General features: G+C 33.6%; 2 protein-coding genes and 1 pseudogene across 2 annotated transcripts; 1 reads left to right on the top strand and 2 right to left on the bottom strand.

The window, feature by feature from the left end:
• Positions 1-1069: 1069 nt before the first annotated feature.
• Positions 1070-4569, bottom strand: LOC115445866 (cingulin-like protein 1). The gene is given in 8 exon segments (XM_030172344.2): positions 1070-1635; positions 1712-1858; positions 1938-2044; positions 2047-2463; positions 2466-3370; positions 3540-3670; positions 4095-4261; positions 4412-4569. Coding segments are annotated over 8 exon segments (2133 nt in total). The 5' UTR covers positions 4446-4569; the 3' UTR covers positions 1070-1410.
• A 2764-nt stretch (positions 4570-7333) lies between these two features.
• Positions 7334-8602, bottom strand: LOC119192473 (annotated as a pseudogene).
• Positions 8603-8851: 249 nt separating this feature from the next.
• LOC119192474 (40S ribosomal protein S10-like) lies at positions 8852-10387 on the top strand. The gene is made up of 3 exons (XM_037446289.1): positions 8852-8957; positions 9131-9343; positions 10177-10387. The coding sequence occupies exons 2-3, from the start codon at positions 9144-9146 to the stop codon at positions 10370-10372; spliced, it is 396 nt and encodes a 131-aa protein (XP_037302186.1). The 5' UTR covers positions 8852-8957; positions 9131-9143; the 3' UTR covers positions 10373-10387.
• Positions 10388-11849: the final 1462 nt, after the last annotated feature.

Consider the following 11849-nt stretch of genomic DNA (forward strand, 5'->3'; position numbering starts at 1 on the left):
AGATTAGCCATTACTGCTCCGCTCCTATTGGACATAGCGTGATGATATATAACTTAGAGCACACCACGAACAAAGGGCTATCCAACGCAAAAATATTTTTTCTGTTTGGATCGGTAGTTCCTGAAATTAGCTATTACTGCTCCGCTCCTATTGGGTATAGCGTGATGATATATAGCCTGCAGCAATCAACGAATAAAGGGCTATCCAACGCAAAAAGAATTTTTCAGTTTGGACCGGTAGTTCCTGAGATTAGCCATTACTGCCCCGCTCCTATTGGGTATAGCGTGATGATATATAGCCTATAGCACTCCACGAACAAAGGGCTATCCAACGCAAAAAGAATTTTTCAGTTCGGACCGGTAGTTCCTGAGATTAGCCATTACTGCTCCGCTCCTATTGGTATAGCGTGATGATATATAGCCTATAGCACTCCACGAACAAAGGGCTATCCAACGCAAAAATATTTTTTCAGTTTGGACTGGTAGTTCCTGAGATTAGCGCGTTCAAACAAACAAACAAACAAACAAACTCTTCAGCTTTATATAATAGTATAGATAAATATAAAAAAAAAAACAAATAACCTAGTACCCCCTTATTCATAGACGTTATTTATCTAAGGACGGAGCATTGCTATGATAACAAGTCTGTTTCTCAGTGCTGACGGCATGGCAGTCTTCGCAGTGCGTAGACATAATATAGCCGTCGTGATTGGCTAATATTGCGATATAACTCGAATCTAGTTAGCTGTCAGATAAACTAAGTTGAGAAACATACTTGTTATCACAGCAATGCTTCGTCCTAAGATAAATAACGTCTATGAATAAGGGGATTAGTCTTTATACCCGGTATCAAATATTTAAATTTTGAATTTTGTCAATACTTATAAATACGAGAGTAACTTTGTTAAGCTTTCACGGTTAAACCCTAAGGCGTAATCACTGAAACGATTTCGATGAAATTAGGTATGGTGATAGTTTAAAATTCTGAGGACATAGAAATGAAATGAAAATGTGAAAAATAACTTTTTCACGCTGTGGAACCAAGAAAGCTATTAGTAAATAAATAATAACGAATTTATATTTATAATTTTTTATTCACACGCCACAATAAATAAAACAAAGATACAAAACATTTGTCACAAGTCATAAATAATTTATAATAAATAAACGAAACGATTCAGAACAAGGGAATAATAACCACCTGGTTATTCCTCAGATGAAACACGAAATTAGAATATTAATGGTATAAAGAATAATATGATTTTTTTCATAACTTCAATAAGGTCATATCTTACAACATTACATTATAATGTTTCTGCTAATTCCATCACAATATGTAAAGGCCTCTAGATATACATACAATGGTATGTAAGTGTAATTAATAAAACTAATGTCTATCCAGAAGAGCACGCTAATGATTTCTCTCTCGCAATGGTGAAATGGTATTTAAATTTTCTTTGCCAACTTTGTGTGTTTTTCGTAACATTGAAGGTGACTTTGGCTTATATTGAGATTGTTCAGAGTCCTTGCGTAATTTTTCGATAATAGATGTCTTTTTGGCGACTGTCATTGTTAATTCTTCATTTTCTTGACGAAGTAGTGATAACTCGACGACCATGGACTGCTGATCGTGTATCTAGAAAAATAAATTAATTATATAAATCTTAGAAGCAGGTACGAACATAAAAAATCGAAAAAAGATTTAGTAGTACCTGCTGTTGTAAACGTTTATTTTCACTTTCAAGACGGTTGATCTCAGCAGCTGCTTGGGAGACCAGGACACGTGATTGCTCTGCTGCTGCTGTAGCTTGGCCCGCATGCTCTCTACTTAACTCACAAAGCAACTGTTTTTTCTCCACCTGGTTTAATTTAAAATACAAATATTTAATTAAAATAATTTTACAGTGCAAATAAAAAAATCATAGTGACACAACTGACCTCCTCTCTTAACATTTGAATTTGTGAGTTGGATTCCTTTCTTAATAACTCAACATCCTCAATAAGTTCACTTTTAATAGAATCAAGTTCTCTGTAAGCTTCTTTTCGACATTCTGTAAACTTTCAATCAAACTGACATTGTGTTCCATTATGCGAGTGTGCTCCTTAGCCAATGCAGCTTTGGATTTTAAAATATTAACTAGAGCTTCCTTGTACTCATTACATTCCATGACAGTGTTATTCAGTGACTTTTTGATGGTAGTCAATTCATTTTCTGCTACTTCTTTTGAGTTTTTTAAAGCTTCTAGTTCATTTTCTAAATGTTCAAGCTCGCTATCTGATTCCCTCAAGCGCATTGTTAAGACTTGTACTATATCTCTGGTTACTGATAAAGACATTTCAAACTTTATTTTTTCTTTATTTGCTTTATCAACTTCTACAGTTAATTTATTAATTTCATTTTCAAACTCTATAAATTTCTTCTTTGACTCCTCTTTAAGCACATTCATTTCTTCTGCAATATTATTTTTTCTTTGTTTAATGTATTATTATTGATTTTAAAATTTTCAATATCTGCCCTTAAAATAACATTTTGGTCTTCAAGAACACAAATATTATGTTTTAACCCTATAGTTTCTCTTTCTAAGTCTTGTATAATTTTTTGCTGTTGTATACAATGTTCTTGTAAACTTTGGGTACGCTCTTCAAATTGTATTTCACAGAGTCTTAATTTTTCTTGAGTTGCCTCATCAATTTGTTCAAGTTTAGCCTTCATTTCATTATCTTTAGTACTTAACTGTTGTTGCAGTTCATGTACTACTTCATATTTCTCATTTATCAATTGTTGTTTAATAGATTCTATTAGAGAATTATATTTTGTCTTCATATTTTCCTGGTCATTTTTAGATTTAGTGATAATAGCTTGTTTCTCCTCCTCAAGCTTTGCTTTTAAAACTTCCAATTCTGCCTTATATTCCTTCCTGATACTTTCATTAGCTTCTAAAGCTAAAGCATGATGACCTTTAACCATTTCAAGTCTTTGCCTAGCCTCCTCTAGACTTGCTTCAACATTGGTCAATTTATCTTGCAAATCTTTGCATAAACTATCTCTGATTGTAATAACTTCTTCAAGTGAGCTCAATTCTAATTGTTTACTCCTTACTTCTTCTTCAAGATTTTCACATTGATTTTGAAGTTCAGATATTTTATTTTTCAAATCATTTATTTGTTTTGTATTATCAATAGTACATGTTTTTTGCCTTTGCCCTTTAGAAATATTATTGCTTATAGTGATTTTTGATAGGTTTTTGTTAATGGCTTCTATGTCTTTATTGTCCTTTGAAAAGCATTTGACTTGTTTCTGAAGGCAGAGAATTTTAGTTTGAAGTTCTTCAATTTGTTTGTTGTATTCCAAGATTGTATGGTCTTTATTCCTGAAATCAATAAACAAATCTAAGGAACGAACAAGGTGATTTAAGGAATCAATTTAATTATTTGACAATTTGTTTTTAAATAATAAATTATTAATCCACATTTACAGGTACAGATAAACTCTCACATACAAAGGATCCTAGTGAAATAAAAATTTCAAGTCATATTTACCTTATCTCCACTTCTTGTGCTTTAATTACTTCATCATGATCTTTATTCTCAATTTTCTTTTTAGAGTATGATAATGGTTTTTTAAGGCTTGATGGGGGCTTGATAAGTCTTGCAACTTTCAATGGCTGAGGCTGTAAATAATAATGCAAAATAATTTTTAACCTACTAATGATGAAGCGCTTAAAGTATTGATCTTAAAAATACAAGTGCTTGTAATGATAATCACATTTACACTTTACAAGAATATGAACAATTATTGTGCTATATTTTTTATAGTATATCTGTGTCTTTGTCAAAGTAGTCTAATCTCTGAAATGGCAGATTAAATTTTAGTGATATTTTATGGACAAGATTTTCTAGGGTACCTATAATCTTTAATCTGTCTATAATCAGCATGACACTCTGTGCACATAAGTTTTAATATCAGTACAGTTTTATCATCTGTAAAATTCAAATAAATTCTCAACCGCCGTAAAAAAAAATTAGACAATGCCTGTATACTTATGTGGGAGCTATGAACTAGTAAAATTTTCAAGTAAAACTTGTAATACTTACCGTAACAAAGGGTTTAGTACTTTGAACAGAGCTACATTGTGACTGCGTATCCAAATTACAATTGATAGATGTTTTAGGTGCTGACTGAATTTTGGAAGAAATTTTTGGTTTTTCGTTTTCTTGCTTTTTCTGATTAACACTACTTGTATTTTCTTTTTTTCCTGAAACTAAAGGAAGTAATTATTATGAGATGAAAGATGGGATAAAATATAATAGGCACTACATGTTTAAAATATTATCTGAATGCTTATCAAAATAAAACATCAAAATTTCATTTTACACATTTTATGTAAAATTCAATTTTTATAATCACTTACCGAGGGGGTCAAATCGTTTAGCTTTGGAGAACATGATTCATTTATAATTTCTAACACAAAAAAACTTTAATAAAATCTCGGTTCATCAAACATCTGACTTAGCATCTGACTCTCGTAACGAACGCGCGCGAAACTGCCGGGCGGCTGTTTATTGTCATTTCGCGCAGCTGCAAGCCGTTGAAAAAACCGTTCCATTAGACGCTTAAAGTGTTCTAGTTTTAACAAAATCTAATCAAGACATACAACGCTGTTCAAACCTTTCTTTCTTTTCAAATAATAAGTTGAGATGTTTTAACGTCATTGTTTTAACCATGTAAAAATATTATGCCAATTCTATTTGATACTGATTAATGATTGAAGGTCCGAGGTCAAGAAAATTTATATGGGTTTACTATTTTTCATGAACGAATATACTTATTACCAGAAATCTCTAATGATACCACATATAATTTATTTATCTATATATATAAAAATCAATTGCTGTTCGTTAGTCTCGCTAAAACTCGAGAACGGCTGAACGGATTTATCTTATCTTGGTCTTGAATTATTCGTGGAGGTCTAGGGAAGATTTAAAAGGTGAGAAAAATTCGAATAATTGCCGGGAAAATCCTCAAAACAGCATTTTTCTATTTCCCATACAAACGTTTTCTAACTAATACGTAGAGTCAATTTGAGCTTTATTGCTATTGTATAAAGTTCACTGTTGTCTAAGCAATGTAGGTGTGTTCCTAACATCAAAGCAGTGTGCGTTGGAGCACAGAATATAATAATGTAATGTCGCGTTCTGAAACTCAACAAAAGTGATATCGCGGACCCGACTAAATTGAACAGTCACAAAATTTAATATATCATTAGTTATTTGGTTGGCTTCACGATATTATTTCTTTTGTTTTACTTTAAAATGCATGTTTTCGTTATGGACAATTTTGAGCTACTTTTGCATATCTATACTTATAATAAATCTGTAGAGAGGTCAATTCTGTACATGAAATATATTTCCAAAATAACTGGGGGTGATTAGGGATCGATACTGATGCTAAAAATGCAATTAGTAAAATTTTTGTCTGTCTGTCTGTATAACCGTTATAGAAACAAAAACTACTCGACGGATTTTAACTTAGCTTGGTACAATTATTTTTCGTACTCCTGAGCTGGTTATAGTATACTTTTCATCACGCTACAATTAATAGGAGCATAGCAGTGATGGAAAATGTTGGGAAAACGGGAGAAGTTACTCCATTTTTAAGCTTCCGTCATTTCGTGTGCAACCTTAATGGTTAAAAGTTCCTTCGATTTCACCAGGATCCCATCATCAGACCCTGACCGGACAATCGGACCACCTGCATACCACCATAAATTAAAAAAACATCCCGACAAATTGAGCACCTTCTCCATTTTTGAAACCCGAAATCCACGCGGGCGAAGCTGCGGGCGGAAGCTAGTACCATATAAAAATAAGTGTAAAAATTAAATTCGTAATTAGTAGATAAAGTTAACAGTAGACTCTAGTAGGTCCTTATTTTAGCATAAGCAAAAAATATCGATATCTTTTAAATTGATTGATTTCATAACAAATTGCTATTCAGAAATAGTAAAGCTTTTCGGCAACAGGTAGCATTTTTTATAATATATCTAGAATAATCTAATGCCGGCGCCACATACAGACAAATATTTAAACAGAGACTTTGCCACACATTTGAACACAGTTTTTCCTTAATCATCCGTAAAGTCAGAGTTATAATATCTATCTACATTTTATAAATATTCAACCTTTTAAAAATTTTTAGCTGTTGGTGCCATCTACGCAGAATGAGCTCACAGTGTCTTTAAGTCGGGCAGCCGGTCTTTTTGGGTTCCGATTCAATTAAATGTAGAACTGGATCCCAGGCTTGTGCAAGCTTCCCACCATCTTCCCTATTGAAATTAGGATGTTTTATAATTTCAATAGCCTCGCGGATCATCCTAGGCAGGAATCGGTGTTCTTTGGCAAGGATTTGTGGCTTGTCTAGTCGCAGATAATGGTTGGAGCCTCCTTCAGGGTGTTCAGCGACTGCAGACTTCGTAGAGCATCGGTGTTTCACGTCAGCTATATGTTCTTTTACGCAGGTCCCTATATTTCGTTTTGTTTGGCCTATATAAGAGAGGCCACAGTTGCAATTTATCTTGTATATTCCCGGTTCTTGCAGAGGTATTTAGAAAAGTAATCCCAAAATTCGATTAACCATTACTGGATAAAAAAAAATCCCAGGCGGTCTCACACATATGAGAGGAAGGTAGGTACTCACCGCAATATCTATTTATGCCGCCAAGCAGCAGTGCGTACCCAGTTACTGTTGTGTTCTGGTTTGAAGGACATTGTAGCCAGTGTAACTACTGGACATAATAAGACCTAACATCTCAGTTCGCACGGATGGCAAACCTGTTTCTATTGTTTATGGGCAGACGTATCGCTTAGCATCAGGCGAACGGCGGGCTGGTCTTGTTATCCAAAGAAATAAAAAAAAGATTAAACATTGTAAACTTAATTGGTAATCAATTAAGTACCCCCTTTTTTATTATGATTCCTTTTGTTTCCCATGTATGTATTTTGAGAAAGTGAAATAAAACAAGAGACTATACACAACATACAGTTCGAATATTCATTTTAGTTTGACTTTGAAAAACTGGCAAAATCAAATTTTAGGATCTCTTCAAACATGAAGAAGTATTGAATACACTGACAAAAGTAATAAGGTACATAATTGCAATTATTCAATCATGTAAATAATCTAAATAATGATTACAAAATATTAATAATAATAATAATTAAGGTAATTGCAATTACTAATTGACAAATAACAATTGTAATTGGTGTAAATGTATTCAGATTACTTTTCCTTATTAGTAATCTAATTACAAAAGTAATAAATTACACCCTACACTGGAGACAGTATAATATTTTATTTTATTTTAAGACTACATTGAAATCCAAGTAAAAAAATGCAGACAATTTATTGGCATATATTTACATATCAACTACATTGATGGTGGTGGAGGAGGCACAGGCAGTAATGGAGGTGGAGGGGAACCCCATTAGTTGCGCCCAGGCGGAGGAGGCAATCTCATGCCATGATTTTCCCACATTTTTGGAGGTGGAGGCATACGCATTGGTTCCATTTTAAATGCAAACTGTAAAAACTGTTTTGTATCTTTGTTCCAGTGAGTCCAAAACTTTGAGTCATGTTTTTCGCAATGGTCTCATATGGTTCAGCAGCAAATAACAAATACTGCCACCTGCGGTCTGGGGTTCAATCTTTTGTTCATAAGCCGACATAAAGCGGTGTCTGGGTTGGACACCTTCCGCAATTTCTGTAACAAGATGAATAGTGTTAATTTTCTAAAATTATTAGTAAGTGTTAAGTATCTTACTGTTAGGTAGAAACTATTATGTAGGTTTGGATAAACTTTTGTTTATAAATATGATATATAATGGCTACTAAAGCCATTTTATGGCCACAATGCATATAATTTAAATTGTATATTTACCTGGATAGTCAACCTGGAAAAGAAGACTTTGCTGTCCATTTTCAGGATCTTTTGCTTCTCAACTCTATAACCAGGTCTGCCAATTTTAACAAATTTTTTTGGTTCAATTCTTGGCTTTTCTGGTGCCAATTGCTGAGGAGCCTCTTTAGCTTCCTTAGCAGCACGTCGAGCTAAGTTTGCCTGGTGCTTTTTGCCTTGGGTGTGAGCTAAATAACTTCCTTCATTATTGTGCAACGTTAGACATAGCTTACATTCGTAAGAACCTGGAAAGAAACGTACCGATTAAAAAGAACTAATAATTTTGAAAAAATGCTAATCTTCGGGGCGTCTATACATGAATAGTTATGATACAAACCTAAATGATTTTTCATAAAATAAGGATCTTTATTTAGATCGATAGTTTCTAAGGCGAGCTGCCTTAACCTCTCGCGTCGGTCCCTGTTGCTTTCAGACCATGACGCCACACCACCACCGCCAGTTTTTCCGCCGGGGCGGTTTTGAAAATCCATGTTTAACTGTTATTAATTAACTGCTATCGTTTGCTGTTTATATATTCAACAAAACTTGAAATCACAAATTGAAACGGATTCGCATTGAAGCGTCACCGAACACTGACAATTGACATTTAACATTTTTTTTTATTCGTCCTAAGAGGACAGGCTATAGTCTTTCAACCATACTGCCTTGGCTTACGTATGACATTTAAAAATTGACAGTTGACAGGTTGGTCGGGCTTATACATCTGGAATGACATTAAGTTCAGATTGGAATTCAGACACTAATAGAAAAAGCGTCACAATTGGTATACTTTAGAGTCTATATTATTTAGACTGTACTTAGTAATGGGCAATATATACTATTAAATAGTTGTAATACCGCGTTATAATTTTTTTTTGTATATTATTACTTTATTCATAGTTATGCTAGAAATGTTGTCGATGAGGTCTGAAACTAAATATGTCATCAAAACGTCAAACTTCTTTGATAGGTTTCTTTTCTGTTGTCAAAAGTGAGCTCGAAGGTAATATTTTTATAAAAATCTTTAAAATGTTTGGTAATCTGAATAATAACCCGGAATTTCCCCCGAGTTATTGTAAAATAGCAATAATTACAGTAATATGACAATAATATTTTAATATGTTGTGCTTTCGTACCAATGTTTCTGTGATAACCTCTTATACATTCTTGTTTTAGGAAGAGTTCCAAGATGTTGATGCCTAAACAAAACCGTGTTTCCATATATGAGTACCTCTTTAAAGAGGGGGTGATGGTTGCTAAGAAGGACTATCATGCTCCGAAGCATCCGGATCTGGAAAAGATTCCTAACCTCCAGGTTATCAAAGCGATGCAGTCTCTCAAATCTAGAGGATATGTCAAGGAACAGTTCGCGTGGAGGCATTTTTACTGGTAAGTTAATAATTTAAACCATTAATTTAATAAAATTAGTACGCATAGTGAAAAGCAATTAGTGAATAAAAGGTTCTTTTACTATCGGATTCAGTAGTACGAAGTCTGATGAGATGTTTTTGTGTCATAACGTGCGTAAGAGTGGTTACCGGGATCTCAGTCATGACATTACAAAATATATTTCTCACTGAACAAACTTAAATTATGATAACCTATGGTAATAGAATTAGCTAAGGAGAAATAAATATATTGCATGAATGATATTACAAAGTAACAAAAATGTCAAATGGTAATGGTATCATTTTGTTGCCCATTTTTTTAGGAGTTTATTGTTTGAGGGTGCAGATTAGGGATGACAGAAGTTGTGAATGTGGATGGTTTATTAAAATTACACAGGTTAATTATTGATAATAATACCAGATTAATATTGCTGCCTTGGAACCTATAACAGCTATGTTCTTATCTTAACTTGTTATATGTATAGAGATAATAATAATGACAATTTTAAATAATGTAAAAGACTAATGTCAGCTTTATATGAAAACCAAAAACCAAATTTTACATTTCATTGTTTCACCTTTTTCTTTTATTTCTCCTGTTAACATGCTTTCTAGGCAAGGGTGTAAAGTTTAAATGCTAAACTTTACTTATCAACCTATCAATATCGTTTACTACTAAAAACATTGATATAGCTATTTTGTTTAACACTTTTTTGGGTTGCAATGAAATTCAGTGTCACAAAAATGTGATAGTATTCACATATTTTTCTTTACACTTGCTGACTCAAACATCTTATATTATTGCATCTAACTATTTTCTGTTTTTTTTTATAGGTATTTGACCAACGAGGGTATTGAATACTTGAGAATCTTCCTCCACTTGCCCCTGAAATCGTGCCGCCACCCTCAAGCTCAGCCCGCACAGAGACAGTCCGCCGTGGCGCGGTTGGCCGCCAGACGCCCCGCACGCACTGCTGAGGACAGGTCTGCCTACCGCCGTGGACCGACCACACCCTCAGGCGCCTCATGATAAGAAGGCTGATGTTGGCCCTGGTTCAGCCGATGTTGAATTTGTAAGTGTTTTTGCAAGTGCATTATGAAAATATTACCATATGAATTATTAATGATGAATATACTTTTTTCAGAGGAGGATTCGGACAGGCCTGCTCCTAAGTTTAAATAAACTTAAGTTTTAAGAATTATGTGTTTTTATTGCCCAGTCATAAAAAATGAGTTACAAAGCAAGAACTAAACTGCTAAGTTGGTGTAGCTTGCATAACTGAGATTATACAGATGGAATTTTTGAATGCACCTGTAGGGAAAGTACTCTAATTACTGGAGAAAGCAAATTTTATTCAAAAGAAATAGTCCTTTATTACTAAAAAGAAGCGAAATTGCATTTAGATATTTTTGGAAATTCGCTCGCCGCACCCAATATTCGAACTGGCATAAATCTGAAAAAATAATGTTTTATGCGATCAATCGATAGAGCCAATTGTAAGGATCAACTCTCTCTAACACAGTATTTTTAAATACTGGACCTCTTAATTAATTAATAAATGTGTTAAAAGATCATGTATCGCTCAAAATGAAACACATTTTAAGCAACAGTTACTTAGTTAATTTACTTGTTTTTTTCACTGATTTAAAATAAGTTCAGATTTCGTGGGTTCCCTTTTTTATTTTAATCATATAGTTGAATCTAACATTTTTATTAGAGAGTTGATGCTTTCGATTGACCCTATCCATTAATGGCATTAAAGAACAGGGTGTTATTTTATCGGATTTCAGCCAGTTTGATTCCCGGTGTGGCAAGTGTATTTTCAAAAATCTGTGAATGCGTTTAGCTTTTGCTTTGCTCAACCGACCCACAGTCGTTGAAGTAACCGACAGCAAGTTTTAGTCGGCATGCCGACACAATTTTGGTCTGGGACCCCAAACAAGTAATTTAGTTGACATCTAGGTCTTAAATGCGGCGAGTCCGGCAACCCTTCTTCCGCGCCCCAGGGGTCATAAAGATACCCATAACTTGGAGTTTTTCTTGCGGAACATAAGTACGTAATTACTTTTGATGCGTACGAAATCTCAGTTAAGTATCAGTAAAACGAGCGTAATAGGGATAAATATCTATAGGAAAGGCGTAGACCTCATATCTTTTCCTTTACGATTATTTATTTTACTGCTGATATTTGCATATTGTTGGTATACTTACCATATTGGTTGGTAGGTATAAACTGAAAATATTTTAATATTATGTTCCACAAGGTCACCATATATTTCACACGAGTGTCCTTCAAAAGGCATTTATGCAATTCGTTTGTTGTTTGCATGCGATTTTTTTATTGGTGATCACTAACCTTGGATGACGTTATTAGGAAGATACAGCGTCTATTAACTATTTACTTACAATAAAAACAATTACCAAATACTTACGAAGTCAAAAAATATTATGACATTAAATATAAAAATGCAAATAAAAAATATAATATACTTACATAATTTTTAGA

Source organism: Manduca sexta, unplaced genomic scaffold, assembly GCF_014839805.1.
Source record: "Manduca sexta isolate Smith_Timp_Sample1 unplaced genomic scaffold, JHU_Msex_v1.0 HiC_scaffold_2822, whole genome shotgun sequence".
Classification (NCBI taxonomy): domain Eukaryota; kingdom Metazoa; phylum Arthropoda; class Insecta; order Lepidoptera; family Sphingidae; genus Manduca; species Manduca sexta.

Excerpts from the sequence above, each read along its gene's own strand:
- LOC119192474 (XM_037446289.1), top strand. The coding sequence starts at position 9,144 with ATGTTGATGCCTAAACAAAACCGTGTTTCCATATATGAGTACCTCTTT. Across the intron at positions 9,344-10,176 it reads GCGTGGAGGCATTTTTACTG|GTATTTGACCAACGAGGGTA; the intron begins GTAAGTTAATAA and ends TTTTTTTTATAG.